Below are 11,422 nucleotides of genomic sequence, written 5' to 3'. Positions count from 1 at the left end.
TAGAAAACATAGTTACCTTAGAGGTAGAGGAGCCATAGTTATCTTTTCTATGCTCCTATTTATCCTAAGCTCTTTTTGGTAAACTTAATTATCCTCTGCCCAGTTATCACCCCTTTTGTTGAGTTAGATCGTAATTAGTCTCATATGTTCTCCGTGAATACGTTATTTAAAATCTCTAGGTGATAGCTACAACGGTATCCGTGCGCTTGTTGATCATTCTATGTGCGTTAAAAGTACCCATAATTATTAGAGAAATACATCATTTAAGCGAGCTAGCCACGAGTGCAAAAAGACTTTTTTGTATATATATATATATATATATATATATATATACTGCTCTTTCGTGCATGTAAATATATATATTTTCCTATGATTCCTGTTTGTCTTCATTCAACTTGTACAATAAGGTTGCAAAAAATTTTAGTAAATCGACACTGTAGCACTTTCGTTTGTATTTGACAAATATTGTCCAATTATACACTAAGTAGGCTCAAAAGATTCGTCTCGTCAATTCTGACCAAACTATGGAATTAGTTTTTATTTTCGTCTATATTTTATACTTCATACGTACGTCTAAAGATTCGATGTGACGGGAAATTTAAAAAATTTTGCAAAAATTTTTGTACCTAAACAAGGCCTAATTCAGCAGCGAGAAATACATGGTGGGAAATAAAAACAAATCCCTAGCTTGAAATATATGGTGCCAAATTTTGATTTTCTAAAAACAATTCACAGGCGATTTTGCTAATTAACTACATATAGAAAAAGTATTCCAGAGGAGGCAGATTTAGGTTAACCGCCTAGGCTAAAACAGTTACACTGCCAGCTGATATAAACGAACCACGATTGCAAATACTTAGGCGATATTTACTTCACCCCGAAAACCAAAAAATTTTCAAGATTATCCATCACATCAAATCTTGCGGGACATGCATGAAGCATTAAATATAAACTAAAACAAAAACTAATTACACATTTTGTCTGTAAATCGCGAGACAAATCTTTTGATCTTAGTTAGTCTATGATTGGACAATATTTGCCACAAACAAACGAAAGTGCTACAGTAGTGAAATCCAAAATATTTTCGCATCTAAACGAGGCCATAACACTGGCGGATGCTTTACTTGAACCACCTGTGTAAGTAATATTATCACTGTGTCAGCAGCACGACACCTCCAAGAGGTTACACCAGCCCCAGCACCGAGTCCGCGCGCCCAAGGGAAGGTGTCGAGTGAGACGGCCGAGCGTTCTCATCAGTGGACCGGAATGGACTGAGCCGTAGGATAGAAGCAGCTGTGTCTGCTGGCTCAAGCCGGGCAATGCCCATGTATAAATCTTGAGACCCCAGTTGTAAGGGACAACAATGAGAACAACAAACCTGAACTACTAAGATTCCTCCTACGTTACGTGCTCTGCCTTCCTATCCCGTCCAGACCCCCTGTTCTTCCCAACTCTACCTACTATTTCTCTTCCCCCGATCTCGGTTGCTAACACTTGGTACTCAGAGCCAATCGATCTAGATCTGCAAAATTTTCTTTCGATTCACAACCAACCGCGGTTGGATTCCTCTCGGTGATTGCCGGCGCATGCAGGATAGTCGCTGAGACCCCGTAATTCCTCGGTTCCATGAGCGATTGCCGAATTTTCCGATCTAGATCCCGCTGCTCCCCCTCCGCCGCCGCCACTTCCACCTAAACCGCCGATCCGCCACCACTATACTCGCCGCCCCAAGTAGAGCACAGTATCCACCGCCGCCGATATGAACCCCAATACGAAACTTCTGTTGGAAGAAATCCGCAAGCTCTCCGTCGAGCAAACTGTCATCCAGCAGAAGCTGACCGAGCAGAAGGAGTTCCTGGAGCGTCGCTTCACTGAGGTTGACGACAACATTGACCACCGCTTCCAGGAGGCCGAATCGGTGGTGTAGCAACGGATCATCGACTCCGAGCTTCGCCAGGATGTTCACCTCCAAGCCATTGAGAAGACCACCACAGACCTGAGCAAGTGGTGCCGGGATCACGAAGGCGTCGTCGACGACATGCGTCTTCGCCTCGGCAAGCTGGACAAGTTTTGGGCACGTTCCGTGCTCGAAATGGCTTCCCCATTCACGGAGCCGGGCATCTTTACCGACCCCCATGTCAAATCGGAGCAGTACGCCGCACCAACATCTGCGGGCTATCAGGCTGCTCAGCCAATCGGGCACCGCATCGACCTTCATCACCGGGAGGATGGGCATGGTGTGGTCACCACACATGTCCATTCCCCGGTCACGGGTATGGATGATATTCCTGAAACTCCTCCTAGGATTTTTGGTACAGCACCGGATTTGTTCTTGTCTCGCAATCGTCCACCTGAAACCCACTATAATCCTATTGGCAAGCTTCCTAAACTGTCTTTCCCATCCTTCGATGGCACTGATCTTAAACTCTGGATCACGATGCCTGAGGATTACTTTACCATGTACTTTGTTCAGCCTTCGGTTTGGATCTAGTGTGCCCGCATGCAGTACCTTGGCCCTGCAAAGCGTTGGGCTCACTCAGTTACCGATGAGCTTAAGTCTTGGACATGGTCTGAGTTCTGTCAAGCCTTACATTCTCATTTTGACCGTGACCATCACACCCTCCTTCTTCGCCAAATGAACCGTATACGCCAGCAAACTTATGTCCAAGACTATGTTGACTGTTTTGCTGAACTTGTTGATCAGTTGAAAGCTTATGAGTCCCCTCCTAGTGCCTTACATTATGTCACTAGATTCGTAGATGGGTTAAAATCTGATATCCGTGCTGTACTTCTTGTTCATCGTCCCACTTCGTTGGATACTGCGTATACCCTGGCTGCATTGCAGGATGAAGCTAGAGAATATGCAAGAAGGACGGACTCTAGGACCTGGACTCCGAGGACGTCCTATCAGCAGGCTGATCGCGGTATTGCTGCTGAAATTGACAAGCCAGCATCGCAACCGAAGGCCATCGACAAGCGGTTGGCTGATCTTAAGGCTTATCGTCGAGCAAAAGGACTCTGCGATCATTGTTGTGACAAATGGAGCAGAGAACACAAGTGTGCAGCCAAAGTGGTCCTTCATGTTTTGGATGAACTATATGCCGTCATCTCGGCGGAAGACTCTGTTGACGCCTCCGATCCTGAAGCGGGTGAAGATTCTCTGGCTGACGAACAGTGCTGTTGCTTATCTGCCATTTCCATTGTGTCCCAAGTGGTTCGTACATTGCAGTTTCAGGGCATTCTGTGTTAGCAGACAGTATTGATTTTGCTTGACTCTGGCAGTACATCTTCTTTTATCAGCTCACTATTGGTCTCTAAGTTGTCCTTGCCAGTTTCTTAGAGTGGTCCTGTGGCAGTCCGCATTGCTGATGGTCACACTACGCATTGTTCTTCTGTTGTGACGGGCGCTACTTGGAGTATCCAGCAATATCAGTTCAAGCATGATTTGAAGGTTCTTCCTATACCTCAGCATGACATTATTTTGGCTATGGATTGGTTGCAACTGTTTAGTCCGATGAGGGTGGATTGGAATGCTCATTAGCTAGCCATACCTTACCATGGTCAGACCATTCGGCTTCAGGGCATTTCTGATTCTGTGGGGGACAGCCCATCTCAATTCTTGGTTCAGATGCTCAGCTTAGATGTGTCAGACCTGCAAGCTTCCCTGGTTTTTCCATAAGCTATCAGCGCTCTTCTGGCTGAGTTCCCATCGGTGACTACACTGTCTGATTCTTTGCCACCTAGGCGCCAGTGTGACCATGTCATTCCTTTGGTGGAGGGAGCCCGCCCAGTCAGCATTTGACCATTACGTTACCCACCGGCTCTTAAAGATGAAATTGAGGCTCAGGTTGCTACAATGCTCAAACAGGGTATCATTCAGCACAGTTCCTCTCCCTTCAATTCACCTATTCTGCTGGTGCGCAAGAAAGATGGATCGTGGCGTTTCTGTGTGGAATACAAGTACTTGAACAACCTCACAGTCAAGACCGCTTTCCCCATTCCGGTGTTTGAGCAGCTTATGGATGAGTTGACTGATGCCAAGTATTTCTCCACCATGGATCTTCTGTCTGGTTATCACCAGATTCGTCTGCGGGAGGGTGAGGAATACAAAACTGCTTTTTCGACACATGTGGGTCATTATGAGTTCCATGTTGTGGCTTTTGGCCTCAGTGGTGCTCCAGGCACTTTCCAGGGAGCAATGAACACAACTTTACATCCTCTTTTGCGGTGCTGCGTCATTGTATTCTTTGACGACATACTGGTATACAGCAAAACACTTGAGGAACACATGCATCATCTGCGCCAAGTGTTTCAGTTACTGGCTAAGGACCACTGGCATATCAAGCTGTCCAAGTGCAAGTTTGCTCAAACCAGCATTTCATATTTTGGGCATGTTATCAGTGCAAGTGGTGTTGCTATAGACCCAAGCAAAATTGAAGCAGTTGCCTCTTGGCCAACTCCAACCAATGTCAAGGCTTTGCGCAGTTTCTTAGGCTTCACTGGTTTCTACAGACGTTTTGTCAAGCATTACGCTATCATAACCAAGCCTCTGACTGCTCTGTTAAAGAAGCATGCTCTATTTCAGTGGACATCCAAGCATGACACAGCATTCAACACACTCAAGAAGAATCTGTGTTCTGCTCCTCTACTCAAGCTTCCTGACTTCTCGAAACAGTTTTGTATTGAAACTGATGCATCTCATCAAGGGGTTGGAGCAGTACTCCTTCAGGAGGGTCAGCCACTAGATTTCCTCAGCCGTGCCCTGGGTCCAAAGAATTAGGGGTTGTCTGCATATGAGAAAGAGTACATGGCTATACTCCTAGTTGTCGAGCAGTGGCGTTCTTCTCTTCAGCTGGCTGAATTCCTCATATTCACTGACCAGTGGAGTCTCGTTCACTTAACGGATCAGCGGTTGAACACCGCATGGAAGCAGAAAGTCTTTACAAAGTTGCTGGGGCTTTAGTACCGCATTGTGTACAAACCGGGCACTGGAAATAGGGTTGCCGATGCACTGTCTCATCGAGGCCACGAGGTTGCGTTGACTGCCATATCTGCACCAGTTCATATGTGGCTTGATGAGATTAAAGCAAGTTATACATTGGACAGCAAGTGCCAAGCACTCCTGACCAAGCTAGCAGTTTCTTCCGATGTTGATACTCAGTTTAAGCTGCACTAGGGTTTACTTCGCTACAAGGGTTGCTTTTGCGTTGGCAATGACACTTTATTGCAGCAGAAAATTATTGAGGCCTTCCATGCGTCACCATTAGGGGGACAGGAGCACCTGTATCCTACCAGCGTATAAAACAGTTGTTTGCTTGGGATGGACTTAAGTCTGGGGTTCATAAATTTGTTCATTCTTGTTCTACATGCCAACAGGACAAACCAGATGGAGCAAGATACCCGGGCCTCCTTCAGCCATTACCAGTTCCCTCAATGGCATGGCAGAGCATTTCATTGGATTTTGTTGAGGGTTTGCTGCCGTCTAGAGGAAAGAATTGCATATTGGTCGTGGTCGATCGGTTCTCTAAATACAGTCATTTCATTCCTCTGTCCCATCCTTTCACTGCCATGACTGTAGCCAAGTCGTTCTTAGCCAGTGTGTATCGTTTACACGGTATGTCAACCTCCATTATTTCTGACCGTGATCGTGTGTTCACAAGCCAATTCTGGCAAGAGCTCTTTCGTCTCACTGGTGTGACCTTGAAGATGTCTTCGGCCTATCATCCACAGACGGACGGCCAAACAGAACGGGTGAATCAGTGTTTGGAAACGTTTCTGCGTTGCTTTGTTAGTGCAACTCCAAGTAAGTGGGCTGGCTGGATATATTTGGCTGAATTCTGGTATAACACCTCCTAGCACTCCTCCCTGGGATTTTCCCCCTTCTTTGTGCTTTATGGTCACCACCCCCGGCATTTTGGCTTGTCTGACAGTGATGCTATACAGTCAGTACCCTTAGATGAATGGCTGCAGGACAAGTCCATGATGAATGATCTGGTTCAGCAACATTTGCACCGTGCTCAGAAGCGGATGAAGTCTCAGGCGGATAAGTCCCGATCTGAGTGCGAATTTGCTGTGGGTGATTGGGTCTATTTGAAGCTTCAACCCTATGTGCAAGCGTCCCTCGCCCCTTGAGCAAATCAGAAGTTGGCTTTCAAATTTTTTGGTCCTTTTCAGATCATTTCTCGTGTGGGTGCAGTGGCTTATAAGTTGCTCCTGCCACCTTCTACGTCCATACACAACATCTTGCATGTGTCTCAACTGAAGGCTGCACTTCCTGCTCACCACACATCATCACCACTACCTCACTCCTTGGAAGGTCTCCAGGTTCCGCTGAAGGTGCTGTAACATCGGAATCGTACTTCTGACACTTGTGCCGCAGGGACTCATTCAGTGGTCAAATCATCCTCGTTCGTTGGCTACGTGGGAAGATTTGGAAGCACTCAAGCAGAAATTTCCTCGAGCGCCTGCTTGGGGACAAGCAGCTTCTCGACGTGGGGAGAATGTCAGCAGCACGACACCTCCATGAGCTGACACCAGCCCCAGCACCGAGTCCGCACGCCCAAGGGAAGGTGGTCGAGTCAGACGGCCGAGCGTTCTCATCAGTGGACCGGAATGGACTTGAGCCGTAGGATAGAAGCAGCTGTGCCTGCTGGCTCAAGCCGGGCAATGCCCATGTATAAATCTTGAGACCCCAGTTGTAAGGGACAACAATGAGAACAACAAACCTGAACTACTAAGATTCCTCCTATCTTACGTGCTCTGACTTCCTATCCCGTCCTGACCCCCTGTTCTTCCCAACTCTACCTACTATTTCTCTTCCCCCGATCTCGTTTACTAACACACTGGCACTTGACTTCGACGAATCGCCACTGAGTTAACACTGGCGCATCTTAAATAACTGCATGTAGTATTTTCGTTTTCCACTGGTCTTTGACACTGGCGGTGGGTTGAGATTAGTAGAAATGGCTGGAAACGCCGGTGCTGAGCTTCACTGTGCTAGTTGTGATGTGTATCAGATGGTAATATAGAGCACAAGTAATCCTTGATATGTCAAGTGTATGTCTTCTATATAAGAAATATGCTTAGAAAAAAAAGCCGGGGGAAACCAATATATCCACACATAACCATTGTTCCACTACTATTTAGAAATGACGACTTGGATCTGCTGTAGTTGAATTACAAGATATTACTTGGTACTGAACTGACAATGGAATGAAGTAAATCTATCTTTAGAGTCGAAAGTTGTGAAGAACAGAAGACCAATTTTGCTGTTGTGTGGCGGCTAGCTCCTACTAGATCCTAATTAGTTAGGGATGTATGCGAAGCAGGTTGGAGAGTTCCACGGGCAGTGCACAACAATTCGGAGTGTCCTACCCTAGCACTAGCCCATATATTATACTCATCAAGCTTGCACAAAGCTAACTCTCTATGCAACGAGCATGATTATCTCTATTAATATAGATCAATTTATTAAAAACAGTTATTCATCATGTCCACAAATATAGCATTGAAAAATGGGAATTGCTCCGGTACTCCTTGTTCCAAAAATAACACAAATCTCAAAGCATCCAATTAAAGAAATTAATTATTTCCTAATTGACTTGTTGCCTGGGTCACGGTTGGGCTTAGCCTGTCCAACCCAGTTCCCAGCCCAGCCCATCCTGTGCTTCGTTAATTCGTTGAAGACGGCGTCGCGAGCAGCAGCAGCTGGTGGATGCTCTCTACTCCTCCAGTCCTCCATGACTTCTACTGATCCCATTTCGTCGTGCTGAGGCAAGAAGCTTCGGTGGCACTCGCCATCGTCGTTGAGAAAGAAGACGCCAGGCCACCAGCCTTTTCCAAAACACGACACCTGACATCGACACGACAACCTCGATCGCAATCCATCGCAAGAACGAACTCACTCACCATGCATGGTTGTGGCCTCCCGCCACACATCATAGCACTGTACGTCGTGTTGTGGCAAGAAGCTTCGGCGGCACCCGCCGTCGTCGTTGAAAAAGAAGACACCAGGCCACCAACCGGGGTTCTAGAGCGCGACACCCGCAATCCATCACAAGAACTCACTCACGCACCATGGCCGTGGCGTTCCCGCCGCACATCATGGCACTGGCGCTGGAGGTAGCCGGCGTCGAGATCGACGAGTGTGCAGTGAGAGCCCCATCAAGAGCGCGGAGCTCCTTGCTGCAGCACGATGATACATGGGATCGGGGGAGGACAGGGAGGAGTAGAGACCATCCGCTAGCCGCTGCTGCTCGCGACGAATTAATTGAGCAGCGGATATGGGCTAGGCTCAGAACTACGTTGGATAGGCTAAGACCAATCGTGACCCAATAAATAAATCAAATAGAAATAATTAGTTTTTTAATTGGCTGCTTTGAGATTCATGTCATTTTTAGAAAAGGGAGTACCGGAGCAGTTCTCTTGAAAAATATCTTTGAATTACATTCCATGCGGGTTCAGATGCTTGATTGGCGAGGCAGGCTGCAGTTGTGTAGGCAATGTCACAACTCACATGTATACCAAGGCATGGGTGTGCCACCTCTCATATAAAGCCCCCCGCCCACAGCCAGCATATCGTGTCAGAGTTTCTGAGAACAACACAGAGAACTCTCTGAGCTCTTCGTGCCCTCCTGCAAGAGAGGAACAGAAGTAGTTCCAGAGCCTAGCAAATCATCACCATAGCACCAGCAACTGTTAGTTCATAGCTTGTCTGCAACAGTATTATCTCTAGCACCCTTTTTGTGTCGAAATGGCAGGCCTATCTCTGCAGCACCCCTGGGCATTCGCTTTCGGCCTCCTAGGTATATATGTTACATTTTCACGATTAAGAAGAGTTGCAAGGTCATGAATTTTGCATTTCATCTTTTCTACTATGTTCCATGCATTAGCAGGCACATTCTGGTGTACTCAGAAATATCTTATCATTCGTTAGCTATTGGTGACTGGTACTATAGAAGCCACTTTGCTTGCCCTTCGTTGATCGTTAACCAATAGTAGAGGAGCCTGTGCTGCCTTCCAAGGGTTTGCCAAAATAAGACGTTTCTTGTGGTCACAATCACTGTCACTTAGTTACACTGACAAGCATGCATCACTAGATTTTATCACCGCTGTTATCTTTGATCAATGTTTTTGTTGGTCTATACATTTCTAGTAATAGACTACGTGTCGAGCTAGCAACCGGTCTTTCGAGACATTTAGGGTTATCTTAAGCATATGATGGGTCTGATGACGTCGTAGTGCACTACTGCAATATACCACAAAAACATCGTCATGCAAATAACAATGAAGCCTCGCCAATCTTTGCTCACAACAAAAGGCAAATTAGACCGGCTGGCGATGTAAAGTGTCAGCTTATCACAGCTTATCGCATCTTTATTTGGGCTCTCTCTTTATTAGCAACTTTTCCAAATAGCTGATCTTGGCGCCTTTCTCTTTTTCTTTGCAGGCAACCTAATCTCCTTCCTGACCTTCCTAGCCCCGATGTAAGTGACATAACTTGCTAAATTATCACGTACTTGAGATGTTCATCATTGAACTGAAATGCTGATATCAATTCCGATCCGTTATATTTTAATCATTAGAATTTCAATGCTCATGTATGATGATCCTTGCGTCCGTGCTATACAGACCAACATTCTACCGCATCTACAAGACCAAGTCGACAGAGGGTTTCCAGTCGGTTCCCTACGTGGTTGCCCTGTTCAGTGCCATGTTATGGATTTTCTATGCACTGATCAAGTCTAACGAGACCTTCCTCATCACCATCAACGCCGCCGGCTGTGTGATCGAGACCATCTACATCGTCATGTACTTCGTCTATGCGCCCAAAAAAGCCAAGTTGTTCACAGCCAAGATCATGCTCCTCCTCAATGTTGGCGTCTTTGGTGTCATCCTCCTCGTCACCCTCCTCCTCTTCAAGGGTGACAAGCGCGTTGTCATGCTTGGATGGATCTGCGTTGGTTTCTCCGTTAGTGTCTTTGTGGCGCCGTTGAGCATCATGGTGAGCAGTCAGTCGATGCATATATGGATAGATGAACCCAATCACCGTAACATCAGTGTTTCCGTTTTGGTGTGTTACTAAAGGATGGCATGCGTGTACATGGCTACTTGCAGAGACGCGTGATCCAAACGAAGAGCATGGAGTACATGCCATTCTCCCTCTCCCTCTCGCTCACCCTCAGCGCTGTCGTCTGGTTCCTCTACGGCCTCCTCATCAAAGATAAATATGTTGCGGCAATTATTTTAATTGAATTTGTATTAACCACCATGGTATCTAATTGCTCTTTATTTCTTTATTAGCAATTTCGTGATGTGTCTTACTGAACGATAAACAACTCTCATATCTCTGCATATATGCAGCTTCCAAACATCCTTGGGTTCACCTTTGGCATGGTCCAGATGGTGCTGTACGTGTTGTACATGAACAAGACGCCGGTGGCTGTTGCCGAGGGCAAGGATGCCGGCGGCAAGCTTCCCTCAGCTGGAGACAAGCACGTGCTTGTCAACATCGCCAAGCTAAGCCCCGCCCTCCCCGAGAGGAGCTCGGGAGTGCACCGAGCCACCCAGATGTCGGCTGTTCCCGCCAAGAGCTGCGCTGCTGAAGCAACCGCGCCGAAGGTGATGCTGCCCAACAGGGACGTGGTCGACGTCTTCTTGAGTCAGGCTCTCCATCGCAAGCAAGCATGAGTCGAGTCCGAATGCACACAAGCAGCTAATGGGACCCCTTTTTTACATTTATTTATATATGTGTGTGCCAGCATGTGCGCTATATATATAACCGTTTATCCAACCGTAGCTTTATTTATTTCTCAACTATATGCAATTGAAGTAAATGTGTCCATTCATGTAACCAATAGTATCGTCATTCCCGTCCAAAATAATCATAACAATTTTCTATATCGTGTTAATGTAATGTACCTTTCTTTTTTCTTCTACTACAGTATATATTGGTTAACATAGATGTACTCAAACACTTTCCTCTCTGGATACATCATGGCACAAAACTGAATTAGGGCCTTGTTTAGTTCCGAAATTATTTCGGGTTTTAGTACTGTAGCACTTTCGTTTTTATTTGACAAATATTATCCAATCATAGACTAACTAGGCTCAAAAGATTCATCTCGTCATTTACAGTCAAACTGTGTGATTAGTTTTTGTTTTCGTCTATATTTAATGCTTTATGCATGTGCCGCAAGATTCGATGTGACAGGGAATCTTGAAAACTTTTTGGATTTCGGGGTGAACTAAACAAGGCCTAGGGTTAAACATGGATAGGAGTATCTACCACCATCGTGTTGTACTGATGAAGCAGTACTGGGGAAGCGAATGTTATACACAGGCCCCTTGGCTCGGATTCTAATGACAGACTGACACAGAGCTCAAACAATACAAAAAATAAACTTCTTTAATAATGCAACAA

The 11,422-nt window shown here is 46.0% G+C and overlaps 1 protein-coding gene across 1 annotated transcript; it reads left to right on the top strand.

The window, feature by feature from the left end:
* On the top strand, window positions 8,567–10,899 carry LOC8061264 (bidirectional sugar transporter SWEET13). Its single transcript, XM_021445826.1, has 5 exons — window positions 8,567–8,804; window positions 9,449–9,485; window positions 9,631–10,003; window positions 10,117–10,272; window positions 10,363–10,899. Exons 1-5 carry the CDS (start codon window positions 8,753–8,755, stop codon window positions 10,687–10,689), a joined length of 945 nt encoding a protein of 314 aa, XP_021301501.1. The 5' UTR covers window positions 8,567–8,752; the 3' UTR covers window positions 10,690–10,899.

Source organism: Sorghum bicolor, chromosome 8, assembly GCF_000003195.3.
Source record: "Sorghum bicolor cultivar BTx623 chromosome 8, Sorghum_bicolor_NCBIv3, whole genome shotgun sequence".
Classification (NCBI taxonomy): Eukaryota; Viridiplantae; Streptophyta; class Magnoliopsida; order Poales; family Poaceae; genus Sorghum; species Sorghum bicolor.
The sequence above is the reverse complement of the archived record's forward strand: the minus strand, read 5'-3'. Positions and strand labels throughout refer to the sequence as shown.

Coding starts and splice junctions, on each gene's coding strand:
- LOC8061264 (XM_021445826.1), top strand. CDS start 8,753: ATGGCAGGCCTATCTCTGCAGCACCCCTGGGCATTCGCTTTCGGCCTC. Junction 9,486..9,630: donor CTGACCTTCCTAGCCCCGAT/GTAAGTGACATA, acceptor CGTGCTATACAG/ACCAACATTCTACCGCATCT. Junction 10,273..10,362: donor AATTTGTATTAACCACCATG/GTATCTAATTGC, acceptor GCATATATGCAG/CTTCCAAACATCCTTGGGTT.